The sequence below is a fragment of the Episyrphus balteatus genome, chromosome 3, assembly GCF_945859705.1.
Source record: "Episyrphus balteatus chromosome 3, idEpiBalt1.1, whole genome shotgun sequence".
Classification (NCBI taxonomy): domain Eukaryota; kingdom Metazoa; phylum Arthropoda; class Insecta; order Diptera; family Syrphidae; genus Episyrphus; species Episyrphus balteatus.
The window spans coordinates 93,338,617-93,354,909 of NC_079136.1; the positions used below are offsets into that span (position 1 = coordinate 93,338,617).

At 31.1% G+C, this 16,293-nt stretch overlaps 1 protein-coding gene across 6 annotated transcripts; it reads right to left on the reverse strand.

The window, feature by feature from the left end:
* Positions 1-7,556: 7,556 nt before the first annotated feature.
* Positions 7,557-15,350, reverse strand: LOC129915938 (uncharacterized). Of its 6 annotated transcripts, none has more exons than XM_055995656.1 (7): positions 14,107-14,347; positions 11,787-12,608; positions 11,589-11,732; positions 11,383-11,538; positions 8,998-9,123; positions 7,932-8,934; positions 7,726-7,836 (listed from the first exon to the last, which is right to left on the reverse strand). In XM_055995656.1, exons 1-7 carry the CDS (start codon positions 14,310-14,312, stop codon positions 7,828-7,830), a joined length of 2,466 nt encoding a protein of 821 aa, XP_055851631.1. In that variant the 5' UTR covers positions 14,313-14,347; the 3' UTR covers positions 7,726-7,827. The 6 variants fall into 6 exon arrangements, with proteins under 6 accessions (XP_055851632.1, XP_055851629.1, XP_055851628.1 ...); XM_055995655.1 differs by having other exon boundaries at positions 7,726-7,839; XM_055995657.1 differs by lacking the exon at positions 14,107-14,347 and adding an exon at positions 15,282-15,350 and having other exon boundaries at positions 7,557-8,934.
* Between the last annotated feature and the right edge of the window lie 943 nt (positions 15,351-16,293).

Here is a 16,293-nt window from a genome sequence, read left to right on the forward strand (position 1 = left end):
ATGCATCTAATTTGTTTTCAGTTGAAGGCTTTCAAAGGAAAAAGCGACTGCAACTGCATGACTATCGAGTCAACTCGATTGTTACAAGTTACGTAATGGCACCCTCTTGTTTCTTGAAATGTTTGTTCAATGTGCTTCAATAATCGTGGCTTCGCGTGGATCGTCTCGTATATTTCTTTAATTTATTTATTTACTAAAAATGCATTTCCCAAAATGTCAAGAGCAATGCTTTGAAACCGTTAAATGGGTATTGATATTTTTCGAAGGAAAAGGGTTTTGGGTTAACAAAGTTCTTAATTAGTTTGCTAACTATGTGGCAGACGGTACTGGCTTATTTGTTTAGATATTTGATAGACCAGCAAGGCACGCGAATATTGTTGGTACTCATTTTTACTGCCGGGATAATGGGGACATTGATAAATCTTCTATTAATCCAAATCAATTCTCTATTATCGATTATATTCGACCTCCAGAAGAGTCGCCGCAAATAGAGTTGATAGTAAAATTAGGATGGTATAATAAAATTAGCATAATGTATGTTTGTCTCAAAGTCTAACAAAAATTGCTGTGGAATCTAAAAAGCATTTATGATTAATTGTTTAATCAATTTAAGTAAAATGAGTAAAAAGAAAAATTTCTTTCCAACGGTTGCGGTCGCATTGTTTCTTGAAAGAAAATGAGTACATACATATCTCGAGTCGCTTTCTAATTTTGTTTGTTGTTGTTTCGATTGTGCATTGTACTAGTTAATTATAGAACTTTCTATAGGGTCGATGAACGGCGGAAAATCGTCACAGCTGTGGTGGTATTAAATGTGCTATGGGTTAAAATATGAATGCATAATGCATTATACCAACTGTAGGGGGTGGGAATTTCTATATTTGAATATATAATTGGGAATTACATAGCTATGTATAATACACATGCTACATTTATATTGATTTTGATGTATGTATAACTAGGGCGTTTACTCGATGATATTGATAAAAAGAATCCATAACTTTAACTAAAGTTTTGATTTTGTTTAAATGAAGAAGAGGAAGACAATACAAATTAATGAATGTAGTACCTATCGCTGTAAAGATTTGATCATTACAGATATAATTTTGATCCAAGTTTTAGAATTTTGTTGGATTTGGTTCTCATTGCTCATTCAATTTTATCATCAGAACATTTTGTTTTTTTTTTCACATGAATCGATTAAAATTATCATTAACCAGTTTGTAGAAAAGGCGAATACCTAAGTACCTTCATTTTTTCGCCTTATTCAACATGTTATTTGTAAAAAAAACATCCAGAGTTTGCAGTGGAAACTACATGGATACATTGTTTTTTCTTGAGCCGACTATAGTAAAAAATAAAACAATCGTATCAAGAGAAATACCTATGAGTTTAACCTAAAATTTTATTATGGTTTATTAGTATGACTTGATAGATATTTTGAGTTAATTATTTAATAGCTGAAACACATGAACAAGAACATGTTCCAAATATACATACATACATATTGATGTAGGTACATACAGAATTCAAACGCCTTCTTTTTTTTTTTTTAATATAGTGTAGGTTAACGGCCAACGCTTGAATGTGACTTGGCTGACACTGGTTTATATTTTTATGTATAAGTATACATAGCCAAGTCAAAAATGGAACTCAGGCCATCTGTTAATTTAAAAGCTAATAAAATTTAAGACAAAAATGCAATTTCTATCTTAATACAAATTTTCAGTTTGGACAACAAATGAAATTTTATTTTATTGCATTTTCATTTAGAATTTAGCTCTTGAACCATTTTTATATCTCTATCGGTCTGTTAGGTATACTGTTGACATAGATATAACTAAAATTGTCTATGTATTGCTTCCATCTGATTTTGGTTTGCTACCTTAAATAATTCTGCTTGATGATTTAATCAATTTTTTTTTTGTATGTCTACAACTATACTGCATCCTACAATACGCAAGACAGCTCAAACCGCAAGGAAATGGAAACTGTAGGCTATATGCGGCAAAATTATCGACCAGAAAGCTATATATATTTTTTCATGACCAAACAAGGGGCGTTTCATTCCATGTAGTCATAGTGATGTTGATGACTAATAAAATGATGCAGTGTAGGCTTTAATATAATTCAAGATTCAACCCATTACATCATAATAAAGACATTTGTTTTACATACAAATAAAAAAAAATTGAGGACTAGAGTGAAAGTGGTAGGTATTTCAAAGTTTTAATTTAGATGCCTATACAATTTTCAAACTCAAATAAATATCAAAATACTGTTGATGGGTATGACTTGAAAACGAATTTGAATTAGCTATTTTAATATAAACGCAACACGGTTATAACACAATACATGTAAAATTTAGGAACTTGGGTACAACTTAATAAATTTTATAGAAATGATGACTTAGGTACACATTACTAAAATTTAAAAAAAATTCGAATTCCAGGAATTAAGGCGCCCTTTATTTATTATTTTAGTATGTAAGTATTTTCTAAAGCATCAGTAGGTATCTAAAAGAGCCTTAATTCTTCGACATAAAGGGTACCTAAAAAATTTTAAGGTTAATAATTTTTGCTCTCACATTTTTTCCCAATCATCAATTGAAAGCAGAAAACGGGAAGAAGAGCGAGGAGGGGGGGGGGGGGGTAGACTTGAAGGAACAATAAAATGTAAAGAAGACATTTTGATGTTATTAATTTTTGTGCTGCACAATATTTTTTTTTTGTGATGCTTAATAAAATGTTAAAAAGACATTTTGATTTTATTCATTTTTGTGATGCACCCTCGAATTTTTGTCTAATGTCGTTTTCTTTCACTCCAATATGAGAGTACCCTTTCAGTACTTATTTTTGAAGGGTTTCTGTTCTTTGACGCCACAAAAGTGTAAAAAAAAATTACTCCGGAGTAATTTTAGTAGGCAAATTCTCTCATGTCAATCCGAAAGACCTCCGACCTATCAGCTTATCATCATTCCTTCTTAAAACCTTAGAACGAATGATTGATATCCACTTGCGTAATGTCATAGATCCCAATCTTATATCTACAGCACAACACGCTTATTGTAAAGGGAAATCGGTTGAAACAGCACTACATACTGTAGTGCGCACTATTGAATATTCCCTCCATCACAAAGAGTTCACCTTAGTTGCATTTCTTGATATTGAAGGCGCGTTCAACAACGTCAGCAACATAGCAATCACAAATGCACTGAAGAACCTTAAAGTAGATAGCTCACTGAGCGAGCTAATAGACCTTATGCTGAAAAGCAGAATTATTAACTCAACTCTAGGAGATTCCTCAGCAAGAAGATCTGTTAGTAGAGGTACACCACAAGGAGGGGTACTCCTGTGGAACTTAGTGGTTAACAAACTACTAGTCAATCTAGAAGTAGATGGTTTCAAAGTGATTGCATACGCTGACGACGTCGCCATTGCTGTATCAGGAAAACATCTCCATACTATAATAGAACTAATGCAAACTGCTCTCAATAAGCTACTAAAATGGGCAACAAACTGTGGATTGGGGGTAAATCCTAAAAAAACAGAACTGGTCCTCTTTACAAAGAAATATAAAATTCCACAACTAGACCCCCCCTCTTAATGGAGTTCCACTTAATTTTGCCAGCGAAGCCAAATACCTGGGTCTTATTTTAGATAGCAAATTAAACTGGAAAACCAACATATAGGGAATAAATGGGGATAAATGGGGACTATCTCCTAAAATAACTCATTGGCTATACACTGCGGTCATCAGACCTATTCTCACTTACGGGATAGCAGTTTGGTGGACTGCTCTGGAAAAAGTAACATACCGCGACAAGTTAAGCAAAGTCCAACGTTCAGCCTGCATGTGCATCAGCGGAGCTCTCCGTTCGACACCTTCCGCCGCTCTTGATATATTACTCAATCTTCCACCCATAGATATATTCAGCAAGCAGGTGGCCGCGAGCACTGCTATAAGACTCCAAGCCATCTCTCAATGGACCAATAACTCCATTGGTCACACAAATATTCTGAATTCATTCGGATCAATCCATAGTCACTCCGACTACACCACCCCACAATTGGTTTTTGGCAATAATTATGAAGTCACCATCCCAAATAGATCAGAATGGGACAATGCCGATTTTCTGAGAGATGATTCAATTCATTTCTACACAGATGGTTCTAAAACCAATGACGGAGTGGGTGGCGGGGTTTACTCCGATAGACTTAATGTTAGTCTCTCCTTCCGTCTCCCTAATCACTGCAGCGTGTTCTAAGCGGAAATAATGGCGATTAAAGAAGTACTGACTTGGCTCAAAGAAAACGTGATATCTACATCGGATATCCGCATCTTCTCTGATAGCCAGGCCGCCCTTAAATCGTTAGCTTCGGTTTCCACAAATTCCGTAACTGCCCGCGACTGTCGATCATTTTGGCAGTCTTTCGTAGTTTTATTTCCTACTGAGAGAATTCTCTCCCAACTCTCATTAATTTGACAGACTGCCTAATTTAGTGCACAAAAAGTCTGGAACAGACCTACATATTATGTTCTATCACTCCAGAAAAAGGAGTAAAAATTTATAGTACCTACTCCTTAATAGAGTGAAAGAAAACGACATAAATTTGACAAATTTGAAGGGTCTTTAATTTATAAAATCATAACTTTTGTATCTACATAATGTATGTTTATTCCAAATAACACAGATATATTATGTACATATGGTGTCCCATTGGGAGTCAACACAAATTTAGAGAAAGGGAAGGATTTTTTGTTCTAAGTATTGTTAATCTTCAGGTGATAGTGTATTTAAATAGCTGGCTCATCGATGATTTAACTTTGGTATATTTTGACCTTTAATTGCTCCGATATTAATTTTTCAAGTTTTTTTCAATTTTCCTGTTCCATTCTAATTTTTGATGTTCAGTTTTCGAATTTTTATCAGTAAAATAAATACATATGTACATAAATTAAAATTTTTAATTTTTTTTTTGTGAGAAAAAATATTTTAATTAATTTTCCATGGATTGGTATTATTTTCATGCTTCAAATATATCGTCGGCACAACGCCAAAACCGCGAATCTGCATTTTTGGACATTTTGACTTTAATGTGTCATTTTACTTGTTATCGGTCCCTCTATTCACTGCGTCAATCTCAATCCTCCATCTGTTGCCTAGAAGCCTAAAATATCATTTTTTGTTGCACGACGAGTTTCCATAAGATTGCATGTGTTTCCAAAACTTTGAAGCCGTTTTTCTCAAAACTACAATTTTGCAGATTCGTGGTTTTGGCTTTGTGCCCACGATATTTAATAATAAATACTGACAAGCTATGATAGTTCTAACTGGACCCTTATGTGTTATACCATTGTTTATTAAGGAGAACATTTGCCCCCTACTCTATTTCATATGGGAAAAAAAATAAAATTTACATGTTATTCACGGTTAGCTGAACATTTTTGCTTCGAAAAACAATTCAATGTGTTGCAAGGAAAGCATTAATATGCTTTGTAGTTTTTCTATTTTTTTTTTTTTCGAAAAAAAAAGCCAAATTTTTTCGCACGCAAATAAATTTTTAGGAACAAACAATAATTCAATTACATTTTTATTTTTAGCCCTTTGCTTTTTAGTTCGGTTTTATTTTTTCACTTTTGTTTTCTTCAATTTATCGTCCATGCAAGAATTTCTCTGTTGCATTAAAGACCATTTTTTCAAAAGAGAAAACTTTACTCAATGGATTCTTTGAGGGTTGGAAATACATATTTGAAACCATCAATAGAATATCTAACCAAACACGCGTTGTTCAGATTTCCTTGATTTATGCCTGTCCCAAACAAACGACGACAGAACGACACATTTCTGTAATGTGGGTGAATAAATATTTATTTTTTTTTTTTTTCAATAAACTAATTCAACAGAACTTTTTTGGTTTACGTAATTCGCGTATGAACCAAAAAACTACAGCACTTTTACCTTTTTTAATAAATTTTTCAAAAATTACATTTATGTAGGTACGTATAGTCACTGTGGTGTATGCGTGTTTTTTTTTTTAATTTTTAGGAAGTGTATTGCTGACTACAATGCCGACAGACGGTTTTTTCTTTTTGTTAAACTGTAACTGAAATTGATTTTCATTGGATTAATAAAGAAGTTAATAATTATAATAATAATGATAAACAAAAAAGGTCATTTAATTTTGGTTTTATTTTCGCGAAAAAAAAACCAAATTTTTTCGCACGCAAATAAATTTATAGGAAAAAACAACAATTCAATAATATTTTTAGCCCTTTGCTTTTCGATTATTAAATTTTTTCATTTTACTTTTCCTTCAATTTATCATCCATGTAAGAAATAATTTGTTACATTAAAGACCATTTAAAGAGAAAACTTTACTCAATGGATTCTTTGAGGGTTGGAAATATTTCAAACCATCAATAGACCATCTAACCAAACACGCGTTGTTCAGATTTTATTATGATTTAAGGTTGCCCAAACAAACGACGGCATAACGACACATTTTTGTAATGTGCGTGAATAAATATTAATTTTTTTATTTCAAAAATAAATTAATTAAACAGAACTTTATTGGTTTACGTAATTCGCGTATGAACCAAAATCTACAGCACTTAACAAATTTTTGAAAAATAACGTGTAGGTCACTGTGGCGTATGCGTGTTTTTTTTATGAAGTGTATCGCTGAACAGACAACAACAACGCCAGACGTTTTTTTTATGTTATGTAACTTTAACTTAAATAATTATTGATTTTCATTGATTTAATAAAGAAGTTAATAATTATAATAATAATTTTTTTTTGTCCGTGGGTAGGTGTTGAAATCTTCAAAAGATTCTATGAGGACCGGAAAACGCGTGCTCATAGATATGTGGGACTCTAAACCACTAAAACCACCTCCTCCTCCCGATTGCAACTATATTCAGATGGAACTTATCTAGCAATTTATCTTTCTCGAAGTTAAGTTACGTGTTGTAGGTAACTTTCCGGTGAAAGTTCCTACTGATGATATTTATAAGTAGCTAAATAACATTTTTTTTTAATTAAATAATTAAAGTGATGGTTCAAATTTTTGTTATCAAAAAAAGTACTTTATAGGAAATTAAACAAATAAAATCTATAAACATTTAAATTTGTATTAATCAATGCCGATATTTTGAAATAAAGGAATTAAATTGAATATTTTCAATGTACCAAATCGGAAGGTTTAGTCCTTCGCAAACGTCAAAAGTTTGTAATCTATCTAAATTTGTATCGCGCGTACAACCCCAGAGTTGAATATTATAATAATAATGATAAACATTTTAATAGTCATATTGTATGCCTAGGACTAGAGTGTCCTAAGTTATTACAGTTTACAGAAATTACACAGTTTTCGCAGATGTGTGATTGATTTATAAGTAGGTGTATAGTAGGTATATTGTCCATGAATGAGATAAACCCTAGCTTCTTTCAGAAAAGACAAAGTCCACTTTGAATAGGGCTCCAAGTTCTGAAAAGTTGAAATATGAAATTAGTGTACCAACTAATAATAAATTAAAACATATTATTCCACATTTAAAAATATTTAATTTTACACTTAACACTAATCACAACACAGTTTTGATAAATATGATATAAAATATTTAGGAAAAATACAGCGCTTGTTTTAAATCGATTTAATGCATTGAATACATATTTCTGCTCGATGTTCGCTGCACATATTTCTTCGACAGCAACTGCACTGATGCTTCGTTTTTCTGTCCTTATTCCATGAACACAGTTGGCAACGTTTTTGTTTTTTCAAAACCTGATCAGCCACAGGGCGCACAACTTTGTTCGTATCTTCAGTTCTTCTGCTTAAAATACATTTAATAAGTTCTTTCATTAAAAAATCACTCGTTACTTGCAACAAATAATCTAAGTGGGGGGTCACAAGAGCTAAACCTACTTGTTTATAAAATCTTTGTATGTTCATCACATTCTTGGGGAATTTGTATTGAAAAATAGCTGACCCTTTTAAAACAGCCACATCAAGCATCCTACAAAATACGCGAATTGATTGATTACTTGTTTTCCGAGCCGTCGTGTACAGATGCTTACAAGCTTCATCTTCTTCATTAGCTTTAGTTTTTGTTTCTATAGGCAATCTATACAACTTGCAATTGTTGTAATATTGCTCCAGGGGATCTCCAATCAATAATACATTTTTTTTGTTAGAGTTATTTGCAGATGTTATATTTCCAATACAAAATTTTTGTAGTAGAAAATAAAATCGTGACTCTTTAAGAGTTGCTCTGTAAATGCTTGCCCCAAAACATTCAGACCACAGTTCGGCCCCAATAGTCTTGTTTTGTTTTAACGCTGCGGATATTAAAAGTAAACCTATAAAGGCTTCTAGTTCAGTTTTGCCTGTAAGTTGTGCATTCTTTTCTTCTAATATCTTTTCGTTTGTATATTCTACTATACGCATAATCATACTATTGTTGATGAATAAGTTAAATGCGTCTAAAGGAGTTTTAATTTTACTAGAATAATAACGTGTCGATATTTTCTGTGGAGTTTGTATTTCTTTGTCAGCATATTCATTTCTATTTTCATCTTTATTTGTTTGTTTATTAGCTCCATTTGGAGTTGGGGTATTAAAATTATTTTCAAACAATGAAGATGAAAATTCAAGATAGCTACCGGCAGTTTTTGATGTTTGATGGTTGGAAGATGTAGTTTCATAATTTGTTCTTTTATCTTCGGTCTGTTCTTTGTATTCTCTAAGTCTTGGTTCCAGAGGCAACTTTTTAGTTAAGAGTTTTTGTGGAAATTTCAAATTACTTGCTACGTTTCCTGTTTGCATTTCACTAGAAATTACCGAAGTATTTGATAATTCTGTGATTTGTTGAATGTTACCATCCTTTTGTTCCTGGTTGCTAATGTTTTGACTCAATGAGTGAGTTGAACTGTGTATATGAAATAGAATATTGAAATTCATAGATATAATTAAATAAGTCTTATTTTAATACCTTTTAGATGTATAATCATTCTCTCTTCGTTGTGTTGTTTCACATTCCTTTGAAATTTTGAATGATGCATCAGTAAAAACGGTAATGTGGGTTTGACCATCAGGAATTTGACTTTGTTCAGGATTCCTATATAGAAATAAATATTTTATTTTTATTTATAATAATAGCCGTGTTTTATTAGTACTCAGTACCTATTTTACTGAAGAAATATTTCATGCTGTAAACAACAACAAATAATTTCTTTTATTTATTATTATTTAATCTAATAATCCTATATTGTTGAATGGTTTTTCTTATGAAAGGTCAAAATTTCAATTTTAGTAATGTAAGGTTTCTCCTCTAAAATTTGTTTGGCAGTGTATTTCACAGTTTAATAAAATAATAAAAGATTATATGAAAATAATATTTCCTTTTTTGTATTGCTGTTTTTTTTTATTTATTCTAAATTATTATTTTAGCTTTTTGTTTTTCTTCTTTTAATCCATTAAAAAACACATTTTTTTTTGTAATAGTGTAAATTTATTAATGTATTTTAAGTTTTAATGCATGTTTTTACTTGCGATATACGAACATAGGTAGGTGTAGGTACTATGGGGTAATTTGAGGATTCGAAAAAAAAAAAATCGGACTCGTGATAACAATCAGACATGACATAACGATGATGGAGAGTGCCAAAAAAGTGGTTCCCGCAATTCTGTCTGTTTAGTGTTTGTCCGTCTGTATGTACCTCGAGCTACAGCCTTTAACTACTGGATCGATTTTTTGGAGCGATATTGAGACAACAACTGATATTATGTATATAAACTAATACATAGCAACTCACAACTAAAAACAAGCAAATTTTTGAACGACGAGAATTTGAAAAAAATAAATAGGCATTTATTTTTTTCCCCTATATATTTTTTCTCACACATTGTTATAAATGGGTTTTATTTGTCATAAAACCATTTTCAAATTTTAAGGGTGTTCTTTGGAGAGGAATGAAAAGTTTTAGGTATTTTATAACTTAAATTTGATTTCGGAGTAATCTAAAAAATTAAAAATTATGCACAGCATATTTTTTTTTTAAAGCTCTAAAATCTTACTTTTCATTCAAAATCATTTCTTATGAAATCACCCTTAAAACTTCCTTTACTATGGTCTCATTTGCAACTGAAGGATACATAGACCGATAGCTATGGAAAATACGAACTTTTTTCTGTTTCATGCAATTCTTAAAGGAGCACCGTTTTTTTTTTTAACTATTACTTCTTACACATTTTACTTCTAATTTCACTTCTCCCTACTCAATAAAATATTAATCTTCCATTCAGCATTATAAAATGTGTCACATCGCCAGATTGCATTAATTTAAATTTTCTAGCTTGATCAACTGTCTTTTCCTCCTCTCTCTTGTTTTAAAATTGTCAATACAAAAGGCAAGTATACGCCACAGTGAACGTGGACAAAGTACAAATAATGTGAATTATAAACTTCATGAGCGTAGAAAATATCAATAATAGAGATTAAAATATTGGATCTTTTTTGTAGGAAATTAAAGTGCTTTATACAACTTTGTCATATCGTCCCGTTTCTGCGTGAACCACGTATCTACACAGCAAATTTTGTTCAGTTCTTAAAAGAAATATACAATTTTCTTGAAATTAAAAATATGAATTGAACAAAAGGAAATCAAGTTGTTTCTAAACTAAAACCCTTGTATCTTTCTTTCTGTTAGTTTTAGAACAATGAAGAGAGAAAAAACAAATCTTAAAAAAATGTTCTTACGAGGTTTAAGCAGAAACGGGATTACGAGATGATATACTATTCGGTTGTCGAATTAGCCATTTCTGAAATAAGACCGAAAAAAAATCATAAAAAATGGATTTCGTGACCTATCCACTGTACAGTACGTTCAATTCTGAGTTATTTGCTTTGTAACTCGTTGAAATAACATTAAATTCAGATGAACTGTATATATTTAAAAAAAAAATTCTTTCAAACTTTTGTACATGTATATTTTGTATAGGAAATCTTCAAACGCGTAGTGCGAGTGCTAAATCTTAGTTTTAAGTGCCCAAATTTTTAGGGAATTTTTCGTTGGGTAATTTTGAAGAGGGAGTGACAAAAATCGATGGTCGTGTAAAAAAAAAACACCCTTATATGGTATGGTTAAAAATTTAACCTAGTATGAATGATCCGAAAAATTATATACTATTTTGATCCTTACAACATTACATTTAAAGTTTGATGTTTTGATTACATTTTTAATGGTAAACTTCGAAAACAATTATTTTGTGAATTTTGCCGTACTCTAAACGTAAACGAGAGAAAACCTTGTTACGCTACTGTCCGATAACCGAAATCAATCATATCATATAAATATGCAATTTATTCACATTTTACCTGAAGTCATTTCTTTTAGTTCCTAGCTCTTGCTCTGGTTCGGCTAAGACACTCTTATGCAATGGAACTTTTGTGCAAGTAATAGAAAGTTGTGCTAATGTACTTGGAGTGATGTTTTCCTCAATTTGTATTTGATTTTGTTTCCCATATGAACTGCTAAAAAATCTTGTCTTAGAATTTTTACAAAATTTACAAAAATATTTTACCTAAACTTTTTTCCACCATTTTTAAAAAACTCATTAGCACTATGATAAATTGTTTCAAAAGGAATTTTGGCACCCGTAGAGCAGTCTGTTATTTCCAGAGTCGAATCAAAAATTAGTTCCTGTTTCATTTCTGAACTAGTGCAGCTGAAAGTAAAAGATTCTGTAGTAATAAAGTTATAACAAATAATAAGGGCTTACTAAGCTGAAGGTAATATTTCTATTGGATTGTTTGCAGTAATTGAATTTGGCAGTGATGCTACTTCTAATGATTTATTACCATAACCTTCATCAATAGTCAGAGTATTTGAATTAATTTGAGAAAGTTCTGGATCACAATTATTTCTTCGATTATTTCTTAGCAGATTTAGCGCTTCAACTGCCATATTAAAATCCTTTTCATCATCTGATACATTTGGAAATTGGGCTTCCTTGTTTTTCATTGTGTTTTTTATTTTTTCAGGATTTGCGATTGGTGTAGTAGGTTTAGTCTCAACCTCAATTGTTTGTTTAGATTGATCGTTAACATCAACCACAACTTGACAATTCCTCTTTTGCTTTCGATATGATCTCAAAGAATTATTTGAATTTTTTGAATTTTTTTTATGCTTTCGATATGATCTCAAGGAATTGTTTGAATTTTTTGAATTAGAATAGACTTGTGATGAAGAACACGGGTTTCTTGGCAAACAGATTGAATTCGTTTCTATGATTTTTATTGTATCAAACACATTATTATCGCTTTTAAAAACATTTGATTCCGTTTGATTTACATTTGGCAAGACTTGAATTTCTGAAAGCGTTTGCAATGCCTCTGTCATTTTCAAAAACGATTTTGAAACCATAACATCATTTATTTGATTATCAGAAGTTATCGTAACATTTTCCATAAGATTGTCTTGATGTTGATTCAAAATAGTACTTTGAATTGTGTTATTATTAAGCAAGTTCGAAAAGTCTGGGATAATTTGAAACTGCTGAGTTATTTTTCGTTTCTTAGGATCATCACACTCGCTTTCAGAGCTAAAAATAAATTACAATTATATAGTTATGGATTATATTTTTTAACTTAAATGTATTTATTAATTTTCTTAAAATTTAATTTGTGTCCACTTAGTTGCTTTACGTTTAGTAAAAGATAAAAACGAGTAAAGCAGAGGCTTACGTTGAGCTTACGCGGCTCAGGTCAAAAATTCAATTCAAGAGTTAGTCAAAAGAAAGGTCTTTTTAATTACTGAAAACCAACCTGTTATTGGCGATCTGGTTATTGCTGAGTTATTTGCATCGAAACAAGTTTTGGTTTATAAATATGTGTCGACAGTGAACAGACCTATACATTTAGATCATTTTTATTAAAAATTTTCAAAAACAATATGATTTTTAGAAATTTCATCCAAAGTCATCGAGTGAGATATCAAAAGAAAGGTCTTTTAAAACTTTATTCATAAATGAAAACCAAAAGTTTCTCTGGTTGCTGAGTTATTTGCATCAAAACATTTTTTTCTTACAGTCGGAGGCAGATACAAATCTGCGGGAATAAGTCGCGAATAAACAGTTATCTTTTCTACATAATTTCTCCCGTGGGGGCCCCAGGGCACTACCTCGGCTGCCCCTATAGTATGGTACGCCCCTGGGGATAAGCCTCTGCGAAATTATGAATTTCCATTTGAATTTGATAATAATAAAGGAGAATGGGCATATTGGACGTTTGGCGGCCAGTAATGAAATTGGTATCAAATGAAAGAACTATAACGTAGGAAAATTTTTTACTATGGCCGTTTCGTTGTATTGCATTTGGAATGGAAGATATTACAAAATTAGTGTTGTTAATGCATCGAGCAATATGCGAAGGGTAAATTGAATTACTATTTAATTAAATTATGAAATATAATTTTATGTCATTTTTTCTATGATTTAAAACCTCAATCTTGAATATCCGACCAATGGAACTCAAAATATAAGCTTTTTAAGCCAGCCACTTCAAGATTTTGTTTTTGAGTTTTCAAAAGGAAAAAAACAAATAAAAAATTGAGAAAAAAGTCTTAAAATAGACTCGAAATTGATGTTTTAAAAAGCCAATATTTTGGGTTCTATTGGTTGGATATCCAAGATAAAGGTCTTCAGGCTCAGGGAAAATGACAGATTATCATATCTTGCACTTAAAATACACGTTCAATTTTAAACATTGAGACAATTTGCATTAACTTTTAAATGCAAAAATGCATTTTATCGGTTTGTGAAGAACGTTAGAGGAATAAAACTTCTGCACAATGTATGTAAGACTTAACTACATCAAAAAATAACAAAATCGTTCTTGGCCGCGAAACTTCCAAGTTCCATACAAAATTGCCCATTCTCCTTGTATAATGCATACCATTTGAAAAGGGAAGAATATATTTTTACTTCACATATCCCACCCGTGACGATGAAATATCCTAAAGATTTAATTTGCATCATAATAGGTACATCTTTTATATTATAAATATCTTAAATGAATGGTTTTATATAGAGAACTTCGCACCTGAACTCAATTCTTTTCAACATTCCTTTCTTATTAAAATCTTTCCAATATCCATTTATTTGGCAGGTATTATCTTCTTCACAGCTATTTTCACTTTGACTTTGTTCTGTATCGCTCTCAGCCTCAGCATCCAAACAATAATCATCCTTATCTATACTCTCAAAAACAATACGACAAACTCCTTTTTCTGGTATCAGTTCGGACATTTTCAAAAAATCAATATTTCTTTATCAAGAAATGTGTGGATCAGAATCAAAACCCATTTTATCCACTTTTTTTGATTTCGAGTAAATCGAGAAAAACTTGTATCTCGTAAACGAAACATTTTTTAGTACTTTTTTAAATGCAGGATTGATTCAATTAGGATTCCCTACAATTCAAGTCCAGAAATCGTGATCTGAGGGTTTTAGTTTTAGAGCTATACCCAAAACAAATATGGATATAATGGATTTTGAAAATCACCTCTGAATTTCAGGCCAAAATAAGAAAATATGGCATTCAAAAAAACTCAATTAAAAACGAGAAAACTTTATTTCCTTTTTTTTAACTACGCCTACTTTCTTGAACAAATAAATTCAAACCTAAATGCCGAAATTTTTTTTTCAAAAATCCGTATAAATTTTCGGATATTCCCATCTAATCTCATCCCATGGATAAAATGGTTTTTGAATTTCAAATTTATTTTAGAAATAATATTTTGAATGGATATAATGGATTTTGATGCGAATAAAATTGTTTGGATATAATGGGTTTTGAAACAAAAACTCAAGTGGATAAAATGGGTTTTGAAATTAATCTCTAACTTTGTGGTCTGATTTCTACGCCAAAAAATGTAGTTAGAGACTCAAACTTGGGCGCAACGTATGTATTTGAATACTAGAAACAAAACCTCATACCTAAGTCATTTTTTTTGAAAAGTGGATATAATGGGTTTTGATTCTGATCCACACAAATGTAGAATTTTTTTTGCAACAACAGACGACATGGGTAATTCGAACCCAGAGTAACAAAATGCGATTTTGGTGCATTAAACTATTACTGTTTATATTTGAAGGAGTTTGAGGAGCCGTGCACTTATTATCACTTTAAAAATAAATATTCGTCTGGGTAATAAAAATCCAATACAAATTATATGAAATTGAAAGAACACAAAATTAAGAGATTTATAAACTAACTACTACGCTTTTTTCCTTTGTATCCCAGGATTCTGTTCATCCCGTATTTTTGATAGCTTCTGGAGGTTAAGAGGAAGTGAAACATGCGTATTTGCATACATACATGTGTACAATAAAATTTGCAGTGTAAAGCAACAGTTCGATTTATTATTGCGCAGATGCTAAATAATAAAGGATGCAAACTAATACAGCTGTATTGGTTTAGCTAAATTGCTGATATTTAAATGAACATAGACATTCGAAGTAATTTTGACCTACCTTATTCTTAAAAGGTTTACTGTAGCTTCAAAATTAAGCTTTCTTCAATGCAGTAATAAAATGAAAGATATATTGTAATATGTATTTTCTTAAGCTTTTGCAGGAAATTAACAGGGAGGATAAGATCATAATCTTTTTTTTTTTTATGGTTATTTTTGAAGAGCTTGCTTTTTGAGTTCAAAAGTAAAAACTAATGACTAATTAATAAGACTACGTTTTAGAAATTAATTTATTCAATTTCCATTAAATTTAATATGGCCATTTAAAATGGGAAATTTTAAAATTCGTAAGTGATTTGACAGATTTACCATTTTTCCATTTTTAATGACGATTTTAAATATAGTGGAGGATGAATAAATGGGACCTAAATGATTTATTCGAAAATTCAAATTTGGAATTAATTTTTCGGACATATTGGCCTGTATCAGGTATCTCGCTAATAAAACTTGTAGGTTATGATGTCTACTAATAGATGCGTTCCATTGGGAATATTAATCTACTGCTAACGCTAAGTAGGTACTTAAAGCTGATTTGAACTTTTTCAATACAGCAAAAGTAGTTTTAAGTAGTTCTAAGTAGCTTTACTAAGCAGTAGAAGTTCCCAAAGGAACCCAGCTAATATCGATTTTCATATGAAACAGAGAAAAGAGATTTATTTTTGTTGGCAGGTAACTAGCTATGCTTTGCAAGAATGCAGAAAATTATGTCTGGTTAAACATCGACGAGGGTGAGATGAAGGTCATCAAAAACTCAT

Bases quoted from the DNA above. Each gene is read 5' to 3' on its own strand.
- LOC129915938 (XM_055995653.1), bottom strand. From the start codon at position 14,312: ATGTCCGAACTGATACCAGAAAAAGGAGTTTGTCGTATTGTTTTTGAG. The intron at 9,124-11,382 runs GTAAAATGTGAA...ATTTCTATATAG, and splicing joins ACTAAAAGAAATGACTTCAG to GAATCCTGAACAAAGTCAAA. The intron at 8,935-8,997 runs GTATTAAAATAA...TCATATACACAG, and splicing joins AATGATTATACATCTAAAAG to TTCAACTCACTCATTGAGTC.